Source organism: Lactuca virosa, chromosome 1 (genome assembly GCF_052849685.1).
Source record: "Lactuca virosa cultivar CGN04683 chromosome 1, Lactuca_virosa_CGN04683_v6, whole genome shotgun sequence".
Lineage (NCBI taxonomy): Eukaryota > Viridiplantae > Streptophyta > Magnoliopsida > Asterales > Asteraceae > Lactuca > Lactuca virosa.
The window spans coordinates 15,330,906-15,351,560 of NC_136426.1; the positions used below are offsets into that span (position 1 = coordinate 15,330,906).

At 36.2% G+C, this 20,655-nt stretch overlaps 1 protein-coding gene and 1 long non-coding RNA gene across 6 annotated transcripts; one reads left to right on the top strand and one right to left on the bottom strand.

Moving 5' to 3' along the window:
- Positions 1 to 2,415: 2,415 nt before the first annotated feature.
- Positions 2,416 to 7,797, top strand: LOC145133159 (serine/threonine-protein kinase STY46-like). 2 transcript variants are annotated; one of them, XM_079068096.1, is made up of 16 exons: positions 2,419 to 2,986; positions 3,114 to 3,228; positions 3,926 to 3,990; positions 4,135 to 4,254; positions 5,244 to 5,316; positions 5,570 to 5,680; positions 5,764 to 5,814; positions 5,924 to 6,066; positions 6,146 to 6,256; positions 6,347 to 6,420; positions 6,508 to 6,683; positions 6,763 to 6,858; positions 6,983 to 7,063; positions 7,142 to 7,192; positions 7,298 to 7,438; positions 7,613 to 7,797. In XM_079068096.1, the coding sequence occupies exons 1-16, from the start codon at positions 2,805 to 2,807 to the stop codon at positions 7,646 to 7,648; spliced, it is 1,626 nt and encodes a 541-aa protein (XP_078924222.1). In that variant the 5' UTR covers positions 2,419 to 2,804; the 3' UTR covers positions 7,649 to 7,797. The 2 variants fall into 2 exon arrangements, 1 of the variants encoding a protein (XP_078924222.1); XR_013718447.1 differs by lacking the exon at positions 7,613 to 7,797 and having other exon boundaries at positions 2,416 to 2,986; positions 6,763 to 6,880; positions 7,298 to 7,385.
- Positions 7,798 to 16,084: 8,287 nt separating this feature from the next.
- Positions 16,085 to 19,087, bottom strand: LOC145133171 (uncharacterized). 4 transcript variants are annotated; one of them, XR_013718462.1, is made up of 5 exons: positions 18,292 to 19,083; positions 17,747 to 18,022; positions 17,496 to 17,633; positions 16,415 to 16,800; positions 16,085 to 16,270 (listed from the first exon to the last, which is right to left on the bottom strand). It is a non-coding gene; the product is annotated as an uncharacterized LOC145133171 (long non-coding RNA). The 4 variants fall into 4 exon arrangements; XR_013718458.1 differs by having other exon boundaries at positions 16,415 to 17,633; positions 18,114 to 19,087; XR_013718459.1 differs by having other exon boundaries at positions 16,415 to 17,633; positions 17,747 to 18,016; positions 18,292 to 19,086.
- Between the last annotated feature and the right edge of the window lie 1,568 nt (positions 19,088 to 20,655).

Genomic DNA, 20,655 nt, shown 5'->3' on the forward strand with positions numbered 1-20,655 from the left:
ATATCTTCGGGATTTAGTTCATCACAGTTTTCTTTTATTTAGTTTTTAAGGCTAATTTACCTCTCTGGGTGTAACCATGGTTTTTAAAAGAAAACTGGTTTTATTAATACGAGTATGGTAGATACTTGCATACCTCAGTTTAAAACGAATAATCAACCATCAACCTTTAGGGAAAATATAGGATTTTCCCGGGATAAACCGGCTATTCAAAACGGATTCGGTTATCATGTAATCAACGGATATTCATATTCATTCCACGACACCTTGGATTGTACGTATCTTGGTACGAATCTGAAAGTCATGGAAGGAATGGGTTTTCAAACAGGCTTTTATTAAGAAAATATAGGATTTTCTTGAGGAACACTTTTCAAAAGGATCAAAGAACATTTTCCACAAAAAACTAAACGCTTATGAACTCACCAGCTTTATGCTGATATTCTTTCAAAACTGCTTGTATTCTGAGGGGATTAGTAGACAGGTACTTCCAGGCTTTTGGAGAAGTCGGCGCGTTAGAGTCACGTCTTTCAATTTTACTTTTGTTATGAATAAAACCTTGTATTAAAACAATGTAAACCTTTTTCATATATGTATTCAATGTTTGGTTGTGTTTACTATGTTTGCTATGATACAACTGTTGTGATACTACGCATGACGTCAACCACCCCCGAACGTTTCCGCCGTTCCGGTTTGGGGGTGTGACAGGTGTCCGTCCCTATATTTTGTTTCCCACTTCGACCATCATTGTGCTATCTTTTTTATTATGATTTTCTTTTGTGACAGATGTAAAAACACTATAATATAATTTATGATTATTAGTTTGTACTTTTAATTGTATGATTTTTTTTGTTAGGGTTCATCTTCTTATCACTTCCACCCACTTTTCTCCACTTCATATTATTAGATGAGACGACAGTCCATCATGTTCGTCTCTGACAACCACCATAAGTCATCCCCGACAACCACCATGAAAAATCAATATTTAACCTGTAACCAAAGACAAGCTAAAATCAAAATCAATACAAACCTATAATCAAACCAAAGCTAAAATCAAAACTAAACAACTAAAACTAATGAAACCAAAATAAAAAACAAAACATGAAAGAAACATAAATCAATATAGAAATCAAAATCAAACCTAATTAAACCAAAACCAAAAACAAAAATTAAAATCACAATCAGTCATATGAGATTCCCAAATCGAACCTGAAATAAACTTGAAATCCCCAAACTAAACCTAAAATAAGGTATAACAATGACAAACAAACGTGATAAAAATATCATATTGATAATCGGAGTGGAAAAAAGTTAGAGATATTAGACCGAACTATAAGGATGATTCATGTAATTTATTATAATGTTAATAAAAAAATAATTATCAAATGCATTTGATTATAACTTAAAGCATCAATTTTTTTGGTCACTATCAAACAAAACTACAATAAGAAAATACTATAAAATTTATATATTATTTACATGTTTGTCCTTGAAAAATGAAGCATAATTGCCCAATGTTGTTGGAGATTCGTACAATCTGTGATTCAAAAATTGAAGTAGTCAATTATAGACTTATAGTGCGTGCACGTCAGTAAAAACCAAACAATTTGCAACTATTTAATTGATCCACACGATTTATATTATGATTTAGAATTTTTGTTACAACAATTTTCTACTAATTAAATATATTCTTTAATAGTTAATACTTTAATAGATTTTTATAAAATGATCTATTATCCTTATTTATCAAAATATATGATAACACTCCTCATCGTTTTTGAAACACGCATCATATTAATCAGAAATATTTTGGGAATAATGACATTAGGCTCTACAAACCTTTGATTTTTGTTTTAAAATGTCTTTTATGTTTATTTTTGATAACGTGGATATCAATTATGTCAAAAGTCGTTACAAAAATTGGTAAACTTGTAGGAGGTCATAAACCATGAGATATGCCTCTAAGGTATGACGTGTTATGCCTATGTGACATATGCTATAACATGTGAACACTACATTCCTCGTATGTTATGATGATGTGTAATGAATGTTTGTTAAGCCCGCAACGTCTCTCTTTTATACACATTATTTTTATATTAAAAATTTGGAATGTTTTGAGTGATGGAGTGGTAAGTATTTTTCAGAATAAATAGTTGTGAAATAGTGTTGTGACCTTGTGCTAAGTTGACAAATTTTTTTGTATTATGGTGTTATAAGTACACCCCATGATCTAAGAAGAAAATGATTTTCTTTTTTGACAATTTAAAAACTTAGATTACCGCAATTTAAATTTAAATTACTAGATAGTAACATTCCTGAAATTTTGATGGTCAATTGTAAAAGTCTTTTTCTATAAAATATAATAAGATTGCCATGAATAATGCATTCCCTTTTCTGAAAATAAAAACGCGAGACACTCCTACCCACGCCATTTTCAACTCTTTCTCTCTCACACATACACACCATAAACACACAGTGACGACAACATTCAGCAGGGCCCTTTCTCTTTCTCTCGCTCTCAAAAAGCCTGCCATTTTTCCAAAAGTATTTTCAAAACAGGTCTTTCTACACCCTCACTACTCCAAATTTACAAGCTTACCCCCTCTCTTCTAGATTCCTTCAAAGATCCCCGGTCAACCTCTGCTTTCTCCGGCGACGATGTTGCCGGACCATTTCTCTCTCGGAACTTGATATTGCTTGTAGATATGTAGTAAACAATTATACATTGAAACAGGTATATATATATACACACATATACAATACAACATATATACATATAGGTATACGTACAGAACAGAACAGAGATAGTGATGGATTTGGTTGAAGGAGTCGGTGAGAGTTCTTCGCCGCCTCGGAGTTTTGGAAGTTTTAGCGGTAATGAAATAGTGAATGATGTGTATAATCGGTTAGTGGAGATTGGCAACGAAGAGGCTATTAATCATCCTGAATTTCGGGATCAGTTGGAAGCTCACTTCAACCGGTTTCCTGCGAGGTATATGTGCACACGGGGATATAAGTTTGTTATAAATTTGTTATCAATTTCGAGACGTTTATTTTTGCTAGTTCTCATCTTCCATCATGCTTTAAAAATGTTATTTCTGACACTCTTAATGCATCAGTTATGCACTGGATATCAACTTGGATAGAGTTGAAGATGTGCTGCTACATCAAAAGCTTCTTGTATTGGCAAAGGATCCTGTAAATCGACCTGTCGTTCATGTTCGTCTTTTAGAGGTAATGGTTTTAGTTTGAAGATTCGAGCTACACATTATTAACTTCACTCTCGAGTGTTAGAAAAACTTGATACCCCTCATCTGTCATATCAAAAATAAAAAAATAAACATGTTTAACATGCTCCAGCAAGTGCTCTTGAATGTTGATGCAATGGATTCATATTCTCTAGTGATTTAATGATCCATCTGTTAGAATACGAAAGCTTCTGGAGTCACTGCTGGAGAACATGTAGTATAAGACTTTCTTGAAAGGTCGTGGTCTTCGATCTCAAGTTTTGTTAGAAAAAGTATGTGAAGACTTTCAAAAGCTAGGTCATGTTGTAGTTTTGGATGGACAAAAATATGCAATGATGCAACCTAATCCCAATTGAAATCTGAACAATTCGCACTCAGTGCTCTCCCATCTGCTATTACCTATTACATGTACTGAATTGGATAAACCTGCAAATCAAGTTTATTGACCATAAAATATTATCTTTATTTCCATTTTTAGAAAGATGTGTACTTAGCTATTAGCTAATTTGACTGCAAATTGGTATCCAAGTGTATGCTTCATGGATCTTCATCACAACCAAATTAAAAGATATCCTTGCTGAAATCTGCCTTTTGTTTATTTTATGTGCTGTTGCCTGAATCTTGTGTGCGTGTGCACTATAATATTTCTTAACTGTTACAATTTCTAAAATTGTGGATTGCAGAACTTTTGGACTAGAGCAGATGTTGATGACTGTGAGCAACAAGAATCAACACCAACAGATGCTAGGTATATTAGCAAAGACAGAATTAATATTTATGTGTTTCTGCAATTCCTTCCTCTCTTTCAAGTTTCAAATGTGGAGCCCTATATTGTCATTTCATAGGTGGGCTGCTATCTTTATTTGTTACATATTTCACTTATTCTCCACAGTGACAGGGATCAAGAGGTGGGTTTTGAACCTTGCTCTCAACTTGAGGACCTAAATTTGGAGGTCGGAAGAAATTCTGCTGATAAGGAGGAGGGGGAGAACCTAGGAGAGTCTTCCAGAAGGTTGTAATTTTAGTCTCTTTTGCTCTTATTTATATTTATCAACCCTAAAACTATTTTCCCATTTGTAACGCCACATGGGAATCTATACAAGTCTTCGTGTAGTAGGTTTAGATAAAGGCATGATTCAGTTGTAACTGATCACTAAAATTGTTGGAATGTTGACAATTCTCTTGTGGGTTGTCTCTTTTTTCCCCTATTAGGTCCTGTGAGGGTAAAGCGGCTGAATGAGTAATTATGTCTCTCTGGATAAAGTGTCGTAGACATAAGGCTGTTTTTTTATAGGCTGAATAAACCGTCTCAACGAAACTAAATGACCATTTTACCCTTACATTCCAAAAAAAAAAAAAAAACAAATTTCATCATTTTTTATGTGAGAGGAGTTGGGAAGAAAAAAGAAGAGAAAATAGGTAAAGGTTAGTGTCTTGATACATTAAGCCACGTTTTTGGCTTAACCCATTAAGTCATTATGTCCAGATTAAGTAAAAAAAGATATAGCCACGTATAGGTTGTCCAGATAAAGTGCTTAACCCATTAAGCCCATTATGTCAAAAAGAAACAGCCCCTTAGTCATACATGAGAGCATGACGCTATACTGAAATTTAGGAAGAATTGTGTGAGGTCTTGTTGAAATTAAAGGAAAAATGAGATAGAAAAGTTTTATATCTCATTTTTCCTTTAATTTCAACAAGTCTTCACACAATTCTCCCTTAATTTCAGTATAGTGTCATGCACTCATGTATGACTATGGGGCTGTTTCTTTATAATAAAGGGCATGTTAGATGTTCTTCATGTTAAATTTGGAAAAAAGTAACTTATCTGTCTAACTAACTAGCATATATGATTACACTGCTTTAATCCTATCTGTCAACATTTGTGTTATGCTTTCTTTTGTTTTTGTTGTTGTTAGATAAGATTCCTAGATGTTTGTTGATATGAGGGGAATAAATTAGCATGTCATGACTCATGACTCATGACATGAATGTTTGCAGAGTGGATGTTCCAGATATGCCAATTCATGAAGTCATATTTTCTGCTATCGACAAGCCTAAGCTCCTCAGTCAGGTATCCTGGAATCTTTCTTTCTTGGAATGTAATAACACATTCCATTACCTTGCCTATTTCATTACTGTGTCCATTCCATTAATACGCTACTAAATGAAAAGGTCCAGCTGTCATCAGATAGTGGTGTTTGTGCCATTGTCAAAATGTCAACACTTAACAGTTTGCAGTAATTTAGTTTGATATTTAACCTGGTATTAAACATTTGTGATCCTTTTCTTGAAGCACAATCCTAACCTATTTTCCTCTCTCCTAGCTTTCAGCTTTGCTTTCCGACATAGAGCTCAACATCCGTGAAGCACATGTGTTTTCAACAATCGATGGCTATTCTTTGGATGTATTTGTGGTAGATGGATGGCCTTTTCAGGTTCTCCTTCTTCTTCCTCTTCTTTTCTAACATCAAAATACTCATATATTCCAATGTTTCTGATTCTGCAACCTTGTGGTCAGGAATCAATTGCTTTACACGAAGCCATGGAGAAAGCAATTTCTAGAAGCGAGGTGTAAACTTTTTCCATTTACTATGATTTTCATCACATGGTGTTTTTTTAAGGGTATTAGGGTCTTATTTTAAGACAAAAACATATGCACAAACTGGATTACCTTGTAGGGTTCATGGTCTGGTTCTTCTTCAGATTCTATATCAGCTGTACAGAAAGCTTTAGCCACTGAAGCCCATTTTGGCGATGCAGAAATAGACAGAGCATCATTGAAGATTGGAGAAAAGATTGCATCTGGATCTTGTGGAGATTTGTACGTGTACACTGTTTTTTCCAATTGCATTCCTAATTCTTACAAGTATCTTAATATAAGTTATTTTGTTTGTTGAAAGATTCCATGGAGAGTACCTTGGTGAGCATGTTGCTGTCAAGATTCTTAGATCTGAACATTTAAATGATGAAACATTGGGGAATGAATTCGCTCATGAAGTAGCCATGCTCAGGTAACTTTACTTTAAAAACCTGTAAATTAAAACCTTATTAATTCAACAACTAATAAACAAAGCATTATGTGTGTGTGTGTGTGTTTGAAGGGAGGTTCAGCATGCCAATGTTGTTCATTTTATTGGTGCATGCATGAAGAAACCTCCTTTGTGCATAATAACAGGTAGAAAACTTCCATTAACTGTATTATATATTTTGATTGTTTGATAAAATTTAAAACATTTTTGGTAATTTTTTATTATATATGCAGAATACATGCCTGGAGGGAGCCTTTATGAGTACTTACATAAAAACCATAAGATGTTGAAGGTTTCAGAGATAGTGAAGTTTGCTATAGATGTCTGCAAAGGAATGGAGTACTTGCACAGCAGCAACATAATTCATAGGGATCTCAAGACTGCAAATTTGCTCATGGACACTCAAGATGTAAAAACTAGAAAGGCATTATTACACTTTGACTTATTAGCTTGTTTCTGTTTTTAATTAATTTAACATTTTGTTTTAGGTTGTGAAGGTGGCAGATTTTGGGGTTGCCCGGTTTCTAAGTCAAGGGGGAGTTATGACAGCAGAGACTGGAACATACAGATGGATGGCTCCTGAGGTTTCTCTTTCTTCCTCCTTACGTATGATGTTTAAATATATTTGATTTTTCACTGATAAACCCTAACTAAACTCTAAATTTAGCATGGTGAATGGAGCTACTTATGTATTGTCGTGGTTTGCAGGTTATAAATCATCAACAATATGATGAAAAGGTGGATGTTTTCAGTTTTGCGATTGTTTTATGGGAGCTTGTGACAGGCAAGGTAATAAATAAATAAATACACAATTTTACTTATTATTATAGATATAGAGTTAAGAATGAACTGAATATGAGGATGTAGGTTCCTTATGAGAAGATGACACCATTGCAAGCAGCTTTGGGAGTAAGACAGGTCAGCATTTCCATTTGATTAGCATTTGGATAGCAGAATATATCATATATGCATAAAGAAAGAAAGAAACAATATGAGAATGCAATATAAATATAAATATTGCAGGGCCTTCGACCAGATGTTCCGACAGATACACACCCACAGCTGAAGGAGTTGATGCAGAGATGTTGGGACTTTGATCCCCGTAATCGCCTTTCCTTCTCTCAAATCCGACTTCAACTTGAAGGCTTACTCCTGGAAATTCAGGTAAACCAAATTTGGCCTTGATGGATTTTGGTTGGAAAATGAAGTACACTTCCCAAATCACATTATAACTTTCATACTACAACACAATATCCGTGTGGTTGTGGTTGTGTTTGTTAAGCGGGACAAGCTTTCTAGGGTGACTTTATTAATTATTGGTTGGTTCTTGATTCACAGGATGAAGCCAAAACACCAAATGGCATTGGCAGCTAGACATAAGACATTTGAGTGAGTGGCTACTAATTTGTATATATGTGGGTGGGGGTTAATTAGATCCATCGTATTTACACTCCCACCACCCTATAAAGTATAAACAACTTTATCTATACTCTATACTCTATAGGAGAGGAGATGAAACTTAATTACGTGACCCAAAATTAGTAATTAGTGTACATAATGTAGTCATCATGTGTGTTTGGATTAAAAAAAAAAAAGACCAAGACAAGCTTTTAAACGAGACTATTGGACCCAAAAATCACCCCTTCAAAGTCGTCGGTCAAAATGGTAAAAAAAAAAAAAGTCATGTGATTCTTGTCTTAATTAGAAATGCGGAACTATGTACGGATGTATAAAGTGTTGGTGATTTTAGTGTCACCATGTCATTTTAAGTAACTGGAACTAACATGTGAGCTAAGGGGCTTCATGATTTGTACTCTAATATATGTACGGGGGTTGTGCGGAGTGCACGCATGTATAAGATCGAGTCAGAAGCCGGTTCGACGACTAGTCCGGGGTCCGGGGGCAGCACCCCCGGGTCCGGGGTTTCCAAAGGGGCAGCGCCCCTTTAGCGGGGTCTAGGGGCAGCGCCCCAAAACCTCACCGAATTTTGCATGTGGGAACATAATGGAAAACTCAATTTCTTGAGGGTGATTATAGTAAAATTAACGAAACTCGTTAGTTTTGGTAACCCTAATCCGGATTAATATTACTTGCTTCCAAAGCAACTAATGACGGCCCAACCCTAATGAAACCCTAATCGTGTTTAATATATAAACAACTCTTCCTTTCCAGAAGGGGGTTACGTTCTTGAGCTCTCGGTTTTCATCACACATTCACAGAACCCTTTAGCATATTGGCTTACGTTTTCTGTGCCTAGAAACATAAATGTCCACTTGGATTATCCTATGCTGAATTTCTTGTAACCCAGACATAGGGTAGAAATATCACTTCGGAAAGTGATATCACGATCCAAGTCGGTATCCAGATCTCCACCACAAACTCTAAGATTCCTAACATAAAGTCCTCCATATTTGATAAATTTTGTATTTGTACCCACAAATGTTCGGCTGTTTTGATTTACTTTGGAATTTATGTGCTTCTTCAAACCGTTTATTGGACCAATCGTTGCATATTAAGACTGAAACAGTTGGTCAATTATGTTCTTTTCTTTTTATTTTGAAATCATAAATATTTTCCATACTACTTATAAGATGGTGTATGGTTATGTTTGACGGAAAAATTAGCTATTAGTTGATAACTAAAAAGCTATTTGCAAATGCTATCAGATAAAAAAAAATGTAGAATATTGAGTTTTTTTTTTCAAAATTTTTTAATTTTTTTTATAATCAATAAAGGGTAGGATTAAAAATAAGCTTAATAAGATCGTTGAAACACTAGTTTAAGCAACTTTTTAAAAAGTTAGCTTATAAGCTACTCTTTAATTTGCCAAACATATCAACCAAAAATGTTCTACAAATAAGTACGTATAAGTTAGTTGTGGTGTGTCAAAAATAACTTAAATCAACTAATAAACTAATTACAATTGTACGTCTTGAAAATTGAATTTACTTATTGATTTTTCCTTGATATTCATACTTTTAAAAGTATTTTATGGATGACCTGGCTGGGGAAGAGGGTGTTGGAGCTTCACTTCGACTCCAACAAGGATAGGACTCCGGTTTGCAGAGTTGGGAAGAAGAGACGGAATAGGATGCTGCATAGGGGAGAAGAGAAGAGAGACTCTACAATCAAAGATGGGAAGAAGAGATGGAATGGGGTGTTGTGTGGGGGAGAAGATGTAACATCCATAAAAATCATGTCAAGTTTAAACTTTTTAAAACATTTCAAAACCAATAATTATTACAAAACTTGTTTTCAAAATGATTTAGTGTCAGAGTATGCCAGAATCAAATCATAAAAATATAAGGAGGTGCACGATCATGCCTTCGCCTTCCCGCGATCATCAGAGGTACCTGAAACAAAATCAACAACTGTAATTCCGAAGCTTAGTGAGTACCCCCAAGATACCAACGTTATACAGATATAACCATATCATATAAACAACAGCATGCATAATGAGCCATCAGCCTGACTGGACCACCTCGCAGGCCATCAGTCTATCTAGACCGTTCTCCGAGCCATCGACACGTCTGGACCGCCTCGTGGGCCTTCAGCCTATCCGGATCGCTCGCCAGGCCTTCGGTCTGACTAGTATGCCCTCGCGGGTCTGCAGTCTATCCGGTCCGCCCTGGGTATGTTGGCCTAAGCACAAAGCATGTCCGCCTCAACCCAACCCCCAATCAAACAAACATGTGCACATAAATATCATACGCTAGCTAGCATGTACAGATAGTCATACAGATCTAACAGATCACTAACATGACGACCATCCTATAACCAGGATACTGATCTAACCGAACACTAACATAGCAATCATCCTATAATCAGGATACTGATCTAACAGATCACTATCATAGCATAATCCTATAACCAGGATACCGATCTAACATATTACTAACACAGCAACCATCCTATAACCAGGATACAAATCATAAAGGGTCGGCCTTAGTGCCTTAGACCCTGTTGATATAGTGAGAAGAACTCACCTCACACTGCTGAAGTCCCGCAGACAAAACCCTAGTTGCTGGATGACAGATTCCCGAACTGTCAACATCAAAACAATACCCAATTAATAATTGAGTTCCAATATATAACCATAAGTCCATGCTTCGGGTAAAAGACTACTTTACCCCCAACCTAGCTTGATTCAAGCCCAATGCCCAAGCTCACACTCCAAAGGCCCAAAAGTCAACCAATGGACCAAAGCCCACCATATGGCCCAATTTTCCAAATTGGGCCCAAACCCTTCACATGGGCCTTACCTTAAGGCCCAACCATCTATTCTGGTCCAAACACTTGGCATTCCAATGGTCAAATATCTCATAATCATCAAGGCCCAATTATGGGCCAATTTTCCAAATTGGGCCCAAGTCCCTCACATGGGCCTTACCCTAAAGCCCATCCAAATATTTTAGTCCATTTACTTGTTCTTGGATAGCCCAATCACCAAAGCCCAATGGAAAGGCCCAACTCAAGGCTCAAGCAAAATTAGGGTTTTCACATAAAATGATGATTAGGGTTAGTGCTCTTACTTAACCCATTAAGTCCATCACTCTACTAGGTCAAACATACAACATAGTCGTGATTAATTCATGATTCTAATCCAATGGTCCAAACTTGCGGGTCCCAACAATTCCAAATTAGCATATACAAAATTAGGGTTTTCTAAACCCTAATTAGGGTTTCCAACCCAATCGCGTGCCCATTAGTCAAATGGTTATGTTTTTAGGTCAATTAGGGCTTCATTAGGTCAATTAGGGTTAAATAAGTCGGGCACCACCCACTACCACCTCGGGTAGTGGTGGTCAACGGCGGCGGCCACCACCTCGTGGTGGTGGTTATGATTTTGGCTAAAAAAAATATCCAAGCATCCCAAAATAACAATCACACACACAAAAGCACACAGCCACCCAAGGTGGCGGCTGGTGGCGGCGTGAGGTGGCAACCACCACCTCACGGTGGTGACGGGTTGTTTTCTTTGATTATTCCGGCCACGATACAATGATACATCTATACAACAAAGATCCAAAATAAACACACATAATAAAACACACACACACACACACACAGCCGCCCTTGTGGCGACAGGCGGTGGTCGGAGGTGCTAGCCACCACCTCACGGTGGTGGTGGTGGTGGCTCTCTTGTGATTTCTGGCCAAGTAACCACACACATATGCTTCTGTTTGCGAAATAAACCCACCCACCCACCTGGTGGCTTTCGGCGACGACAACAACACGAATGGCGGCGACATCCACGGCTAACGGCGGTAACAACAGCGTCTTCGGCGGCAACCACCATGGCCAGCTGCCATGGTGGTTCTTCATGACTTCTACTTGACAGAAAGTCCATACACACGCGCATCCGCATCACAAACCACGAACATTGCCACCATCTCGTCGGAACAGTCCAATAACGGCAGCAACAGCGACACTACGACAGGAGGTAGACGATAACGGCTACATCTTCAATGGTTTCGGCGCAGCGGCGGTAACTAGCTGCTGTGGAATGGAGTCGACGACGAGGGCAGCTGGAACAGCACCGACGATGTCATGGGCGGCTACGGATGGTGACAGAAAAATGAGAAGGAGAAAGGTTGACCGCGATGACAACAACGGCGCTATACGGTCCGGCGATCCACTGATCCGACGTCACATGAGGCTCTTTGTCGTTGTCGGTGGCTGCACCGACGGTTGGCTTCGATCAGCGACACCGGTTGGCTAGGAGGCGACAGCCGGACATAGTAGCAATGGGAGTGGCGGCTGGAGGTTAAGGGAGGTATAAGGTGGCGGTTGGTGCTAGGGTTAGGGTTACGGAGGGGTTGACGAATATATACCCCGCCCCATAAGACTTTATCCCATAATGACAGAAATGGCCCCTCCTTCTCTCTGTTCTTTCAATTTAAGTCCGAATGTTACCAAATGGCCCCTCCTCTACAAAACCTTTTCAACTTAGGTCCAAAATTTACTCTTTAACCCCTGGTTCCATAAATGCTTTCATGTTAAGTCCAAATGATACCAAATACCCCCTGACTTCTGAAAATCTTTACAAAATAAGTCCCGAAATTACACTTTAACACCCCCCCCCCCCCCCGAAGATTCGAATCTTATCATTTGGCTCCCCGAAACCAACACCCCGCTGATTATTATTTGATTTTGGCTACAATAATATAAAATAATAATAAAAATTACTTCTCGGGGATCCGGGTTTATTATTTAATTACTCTATTTTAAACGGAATGTTATAGAAGAGAGAGAGAGAGAGAGAGAGAGAGAGAGAGAGAGAGAGAGAGAGAGACTCTACAATCGTCTGCCAAGTTGGGTTGTTCTCGACATATCGAGCTCAAGGCATAGTGTTTGCTGAGCTAATTAAGTCCAGTCCCCATAGGCATATAAATATATTGGAATAATCGAATATTCGATTTACTCTTGAATTTGGATAATTTCATTAGCCTTCTACGTACATCACTACATGTTTTTATACATCATTTCTATTATATTTATTTAATGATATTACTTTTGTGAAGATAGTTCTACACATTTTCTAATAATAATTAGTTTTCCTTAAATAAACTATAAATATTAATTATTTATATTTTTAGTTGAACAAAAGTTACATGTGTACGTATATCTATTCCATTGGACGTTTTGTTGGATATGTATGATTGTATTCCATGTCAATTGAAGGCTATTTAAATGCCACATCATCACTTAATCTTTTAAAATTAAGAAAAGTGATCCATACACATTAATTTTTCTTCTTACACAACAATTTATGTTTTATAAAATTGTATAATACAACATTTTAAAGTACAAATTGTTATGTATAGAGAAAATTTGTTGTGTATGAATCAACTCCAAATATTAATAGGCGGGAGTAGGGGTGTTATTTGGTCGGTTTTTCGGTTTAATCGATTCGGTTTTTTCAGTTTTTTTACATCTTAAAAGTAACCATAACCAAACCAAATAAGACTCGGTTTAATCGGTTTGGGTAAATTACACGGATGGTCCCTGTGATTTAGGGTAATCTACATGCTTGGTCCCTAAATACTTTTTTTTAACTCGGACCGTCCCTATTATATGTTTTTGTTGCACGTTTGGTCACTGACACGCTTAAAAAGACTGTATTGCCCTTGTATATTTCTTTTTTTAATTAAATTAATGTTTATTGATAATTTTATTTATTAAAGAAATTGTTTAATAAAAGGTGGGTCCCACCAACCCACCCTTAACCTATGTAATATGTACTTTATGAAGCTTTTAGGGCATCTCCAACCCACCTCCAAACTTCATTTTACCTCATTTTTTTCCTCATTTTTCTCCAATCCTATCCCATTTTCATCTCCATTTTTGGAGATATGAATAGTATTCCCCTATATATGGGTGAATACTATTCATATCTTCAAAAATGGAGGTGAAGTTTGGTTGCTAATTTTAGTCATTCTCATGTTTATTTTATACATTTCTAGTTTATTTTCTCTACTAATTATAATTTAAATGTAATATTTAATATTTATAATATCATGTTATATACTAATTTATGTTAATTAATCATAAATATAGAGTTTAATTAGTAGAGGGGTGCATTTGACAATATATATAAGCTATAAAAATGGAATATTCTAGGAATATACTTTTTGGGGTAAAAAATGGGATAGAAAATGAAGTAGGGTCGGAGATGAAACATTGTTTACTCCATTTTTTACTCCATGGGGGGAAAATAGAGATGGGTTGGAGATGGTGTTCTTCGTTCATCCATGGTTGAGTGAAAGAACCCTCCACTCATCGACAACCCTTTCTTCACCATCATTTCTCTCTTCCTTGCTTTACTTGTCGGAAAATGCCACAGTCGGCAACTACCCTCCATCTCTTTCCTTTCTTTGTCGCCGACAAACATCTAGCACCAGATATAAGTCCATCCGTCTTTCACATGTGAAGATGGATTATTTGATGAAGATGTAAGCTTCCATGGAAACTCAACATCACATTCATCGTTCTCTCCTGTCAAGTAGGTGTCATGGATATTTCCGATGACCCAAAACCTGACGAACATAAAGAATGTGAAAACTTGATTTGGGGATTTTGGTTTTTTTCACAAGCCAATTTTATTGAATCTGTCTTCCTTTTGGGTTTCTATGTACCTGAAGTTTCTCAAATCCATCTTCATTCTTAATCAAGGTGAAAATCTATAGGATTTTGAAGGTGAAAAGTTCTTGATTTGGTGATGGTGGAACAAGAAATCAGAACGAAAAAAATGAGGGCTTTTTTTTTTACATCTGATTGATTCGTTTCTAAAGGAAGAAATCAATTTTGATGTGAAAAGTTAAGAGGCGTTTTTGCAACTGGTTTGGATTCGATTAGGAAGCAATAACTCGGTTGAAGATTATTACAAGCTTTGGTTTCATCCACCGTTGTGATCGAGGATTAAAACTGTGGAAGAGGATTCGTTTTTTGTAAACGATTTCAGATTTTGATTTCAGGTATGAATGTTCATTTATTTGGGTTTTTGTTCATTGACGATGCTTTGATGATTAGCAACTGAAATCGTTTTTAGATGGTGGATATTAGACGATGGTAGCCGGAGATTTCACCGGAGATGGTAACAATGGAAAGGGAATTGGTCAGAACGTGAATGGTGGGTTGGGGTGGGGTAAAGATGAGAGTGGTGGAATCTAGTGTTTTCCGATGGAGTCCAACATTTTCTGGTAGAGTCTGCATTTTTCGGCGACTAAACAAAAGGAGGCACATTTTCCGGCGACTAAAAGGAGGCAGGGGAGGGGAGGAGAGGAGGGTGGAGTGTGGGTCCTTGAATCAAACCATTATACATTTAATTAATACTTTTTCCAGGAAAAATTTAATTAATATTTTTTAGTTAATTGATAATTTAAAAAAGAAAAAATAAATCAGTAAGGGTAAATCAGTCTTTTTAAAACGGACGGATGCAACAAAAATATAAAGTAGGGATGGTCCGAGTTAAAAAAAAATCTTCAGGGACCAAGCATGCAGATTACCCTAAACCACAGGGACCATCCGTGTAATTTACCCAATCGGTTTTGGTTAATTCGGTCGGTTTATCGGTTAAATCGAAAATATTTTGCAAGTAAAAATAAATATTAAACTAAAAGAAAAAAAAAACTTACTAAACTTTTACAAATTGAAAAAAATACACTAATACATAACATATTACATTCATTATTTCATGATGTGTTGCCTTGAAGAGGTGATATAGTCATAGAGACAGATTAATATAAATTTAGTTGTATATAAAGATGAGAGAAATGATTGAAAGTTGATTGACATTTAACTAATTAGTTGTTATTTTTTAATACAGTATATAAACAATTATAATTTTATAATGGTTAATAATTAAATAATGAGTTATGAAAGAATTTTTTAGTAACTAATCTATCATTTTAAATATAAAATATTAATTTATAGATATAAATTATAAAATATATATTAATTAAATATCTTATTAGATTTTTTCAGTTTAACCAAAATAATAATAATTTAACCAAAACCAAACCAAATAAAATAAAATATTCTTATTCGGTTAACCAAATAACCAAATAATCTGAATCAGATAAACTAAACATCATTTGGTTCGGTTTGGTTATTTTGTTTCAGTTTTTTATCACACCCCTAGACGGGAGTGACTCTACCTGACAAGATCTAACATAATAGGGTCCATATGAAGGACTAACTATGTCTAGAAAGGGCATGTGGTTTTGAGGCTTTGCCTTTCGAATTGATTGTAACTAGGAAAAGGCGGGTTTTTTTTTTTTTTTGTTTATCCTCAACTTTAGCTTTGCCTTTTCGTATTATAACAGTTTTTATTTAGATGACATTGGTATAATAATGTATATTATTCGTAAGTACAAAGTTGATTCAAGGAAAACCGGTTATAGAGCAACAGATAACAGGTATTGGCTTCCAACATTTGGTTATACCCTTCTAGACTGATGGTGAGCAGTTGGCACCTGAAGCTGTCCTATTTGCCTGAAATTGTGAAATCAGAATAAAACGTAAATAGTCAAGTTCTAATATTGTGAAAACTATAAGATGGATTGAAGAGTATAAGTATTTATCTTTATTTGTTGTTCCTTTACAAAGTTATTTGATTTTCAAATCAAGGGTTAATACCTGAACTTCACTTTAATAAGAACTCCATCATGTTCATCTGCGGAAACACAAAAATAAACATAAAAATAAAATCAATAAAGTAGCTGATGAATGTATCATAAAATTGCAGGGGTATTTTGGACAAACCCAATACAACCACTCACAACAACCATTTCTTGAAAATTGTTGATGAATATCTCATTATGGGGGTATTCAGCTTTTCCAAAATTAGAAAATTGTTGATGAATGCCCTCTTTAAACCCATCCAAAACAGAAAACGAAACCATGGTTATGAAGTTCAGGTCAATACCTGTTCAGGAACTACTTACATGGGTCCATACGTTTTTTCTGCAATATATTATGATTTTTGTGAAACTGCATATCATTGCAGCTCATTTTCGACCAGTCTAGAAAAACAACCAATTCCGACATAGTTAGGATCAATATCAGGTCAGGGCAAAAATTAGGGACAAAGTAGACTCAATTTCTAAGCTTTGAGAGTTTGCGGATCCTAATTCCGACTCTTGATGATTTTTCTAGAAATTTTCTAAGACGGGCAAAATGGTCAAATGTACAATATTTTCCAGCTTTGGTTATTATGAGTTAAATGGCATCTTAACCCATTAAGTGACAATGAAAATGACTTATAACCTGGAATCACTTGAAATCCAACTCAAATTACAATGCTTTTATGTGCAAAGCGAAAGTATAATGATGTAAGATGGTTATAGACTTCGGGTTTTTGGCTTGCATCATTGTAACATAAAAAAACAATTTTATACAAACCATATGCTATTATTAACAAAAAAATCCCAAGAAACATAGCCATTACCTTTCACAAAAAAGGCTAACATCAGGGTAAAGATTATATTTAAAAGTAATTTATCAAAATAACTAACTTTTACTACTTACCTTGACCACCCATTGACCCCATTCAGGTAAAGTAAAATAATCAGACCAGTTGAAGGACAGATGATATGATTTCATCGACATAGGCAATCAACATATTTTTTTTTGAAACGGCTAGGAAGTCAACATACACATTACTCCTTTCATGTGTATTAACAAATCTTAAAAAAATCGACGGTTGTATATACTATACCTTACACGCCATTGTAGAAATCTATCTTTCGTAAGACCAGGAAGCAACTTTTTTGACAGCCCAAATGACTTATGCCTTGGTAATGGCTTTCTTCTTATGTTAACAACATTTAACACCAATCTTCAAATCTCAATAGCTCTGAAATCAAAATTGAAAGTAAAAATGAAGTATGTTTCATAGATTCACCAGAGATAGATACCAAATGATATTTACTTTCTATTTTCATAAAAGAACTGATAAAAAAGGTTCACCTTTGTTGAACCATGAAATCTTTGTGCCCGACATTTAAATCTCCAATATTATTGTTGAATTTTGTATCTCTGATTAATGTTTCGTACTGAAGGTTGTAAAATTAAGATAGATTTCGATGTACAATGAAGAGAATACAACACTACAAAGGAGAAATAGAAACATAAAATAACCACAATAACATAAACATGTTAACGAATATTCAATCAACCCTAAGAACAATAGCAGCTAGAACAGAGAAGGATTCAGAAATTCCTTTTCCTTCTTCACCACTAATCCTACATGAAAACAAAATCATTAGAAAATGTCTCAATTAGTAAACAAAATCAACAGGTATGAGAAAATAAAGTTAATAACTGATCAACATACCCTACTTTTGGAATAAATATCAGCAGATATGAGAGAGAGAGAGAGAGAGAGAGAGAGAGAGAGAGAGAGAGAGAGTGAGGCAGAGAGTGGAGAAGATGAAAGAAAGAGCGATAACTGAAATGGAAAAAAGGGTGAAGCCCTAAGAACATTAGCAGAAAGAACAAAGAAAGGTTCATACATTTCTTCTCCTTCTTCACCAGTTGATACGATGTAGTTGCGGGAAGTGAAGGAGTCAGCAGATGTAGGGGGCTCCCACAATGAGCCAATGATTGCAGGTACGCTTCGACAGTGATCAAATAAGGCAAGGGAGATCTGGTACGGGAGGTAACAGAGGAGGAAGGAGACGGTAAATTTTGGTTGACTCCTGAGAACGACTTCAATAGGAGCAGTATATCCCACTTACAAAGCACAACAATTTCAAAATCCACCAAAACAAATAATCAAATTGTTTTGATTAGCTTACAGACGTTCTGAATTGGAGAGACCCACATACCCGCAATAGTTGTGCTCTTGATACACTTCTTATAGCTGTGGTGATTGACGTAGGCGAGGGGTCCAAGCACGGAGAGGATGCAAAGTGGTAGTGATAGCTAAAGGGAGATGTTCAGCGGTGGTGGTGTATGTGAGAACATATCCGATCAATAAGGTTGACCGGTGGTTTAACTGAGAGATAATGTTCAATTTAGGGAAAAATAGATGAGTAATAGATATTGGCGTACAGAAGGAGGTTATCTGGCGTTGATCTAATCGGAGGTGAAGCAGCGGAGCCAAAAAGAAAAGAGAGAACGGTTATCGACTGATATCCAAGAAAGGGAGCTTCAGAATGAGAATAGATTTAATAAAGGAAGAAAGATAATGAATGATGTCCATGGCGGTGCAACATCTGATTGGGTGGAAGAGGCGGTGGAAGGAACAATCGGCCGTGTATCAGATAAATGGAGAAAAATCTAATCGTCGTGAGCCAAAAGAAGTCGGTGAAGCACATGCAAATTTACTGTGGCCAAAATTGAAAGTATGTAAAGTTTGTTGGCCAAAGTTTAAGCAAGGAAAAGTATACTGTTCAAACATCCCATGAGCTTTAATATGGAAAAATGACTTATATGGGTAATCATGTTTCAAAATCGTTTAAAAAATACCATTCAAGTTTGGTGTGTCCAAAAAACACCATCCAAGTAAAACATTTGTACAAAAAACACCAACGAAGTACATTTTTTGTTCAAATTTGACCTTGTGGTAACCGACAATTACCGGTTAAAAATAAGTAAAGAAAAAAAAACAAGAGGAAATGACTCAAAGGGGTAACTATGTTTCAAAATCGTTCAAAAAATACCATCCAAGTTTGGTATGTTCAAAAAACACAATCCAAGTAAACTTTTTGTACAAAAAACACCAACAAACTATATGTTTTGTTCAAATATTACCCACCGGTAACCGGCTCTTACAAGTTAAATGATGACTTGACTTAACTATTATGACATAGCATAATAAGTATTGACAAAACAATAAATGATATATTCCTTCTTTATAAGAGTTTATAGTCTTGACCGGTCCTTTATTTATTATCCGGTCTACAGACAGGCACATCTCTTGTCTTTTCCTTGTTATTTTATTGTTTCGTACCATTTCTTTTGCATGTTTCCTGGGATATGGTTCTGATACTTGTGTACGATGTATACGAATTTATATTCGTTCGTAACAAGTCGTGGTATCTGTAACGCCCATTTGGTGATGGATAATGTAGGTTGTGGGGACCGAGTGCTCGGTTTGTGTTGGAGCCCAAGGGCATATCAGTAAGTATCAGTTCGAGCCTTTATGAAGTTTGGGTTTATGTTAGAAAAGTTTTAAGGAAAGAGAGAGTTGATAGAAGTGTAGAGCTTCTCGTTTCCTTCCCGTGGATATAAAGAATGACAAAATCGGACTTAGAATGAAGAAGTTATGGTCTTCGAAAGATTGGCGGTTCTTGACCCTAGCCGAGTACGTTGGTCGTACACTAGGAGTACGTCGGGCATACTGGCTCGACAGTCGGATCGCAAAGGCTTCATCATATGTTGGACGTATGTATGGACTTGTTTAAGTTAGGCCTCGGGCCCACCTGAGTGTAGCAGGTCATTTTTGGGCTTAAGGCCATGTTGGGGGTTCTTGGGCCATATTGGGCCTTAGAGGCCTTGTAGTTAGGTTTGGATGCCTTTTTAGGCTTTTATGGATTTGGGCCTTAGGGGGAGGGAGGCCCATTGAGGCAGGCGTAAAGGGGCCCTTTTTGCCTTAAGTCAAGAATTAGGGTTTTGGACTTGAGTTCGAGATCATCACTTTAGAAGAAGAAGCGCAATCATAGGAGAAGAAGAAATCATTCGTTCATGAAGAAGCCCAAAATCGATTTTTAAAGGAGGAATATATCATTTATTGTTTTGTCAATAATTACTATGCCATGTCATAATAGTTAAGCCAAATCATCATTTAACTTGTAAGAGCCGGTTACCGATAGATAATATTTGAACAAAACATATAGTTTGTTGGTGTTTTTTGTACAAAAAATTTACTTGGA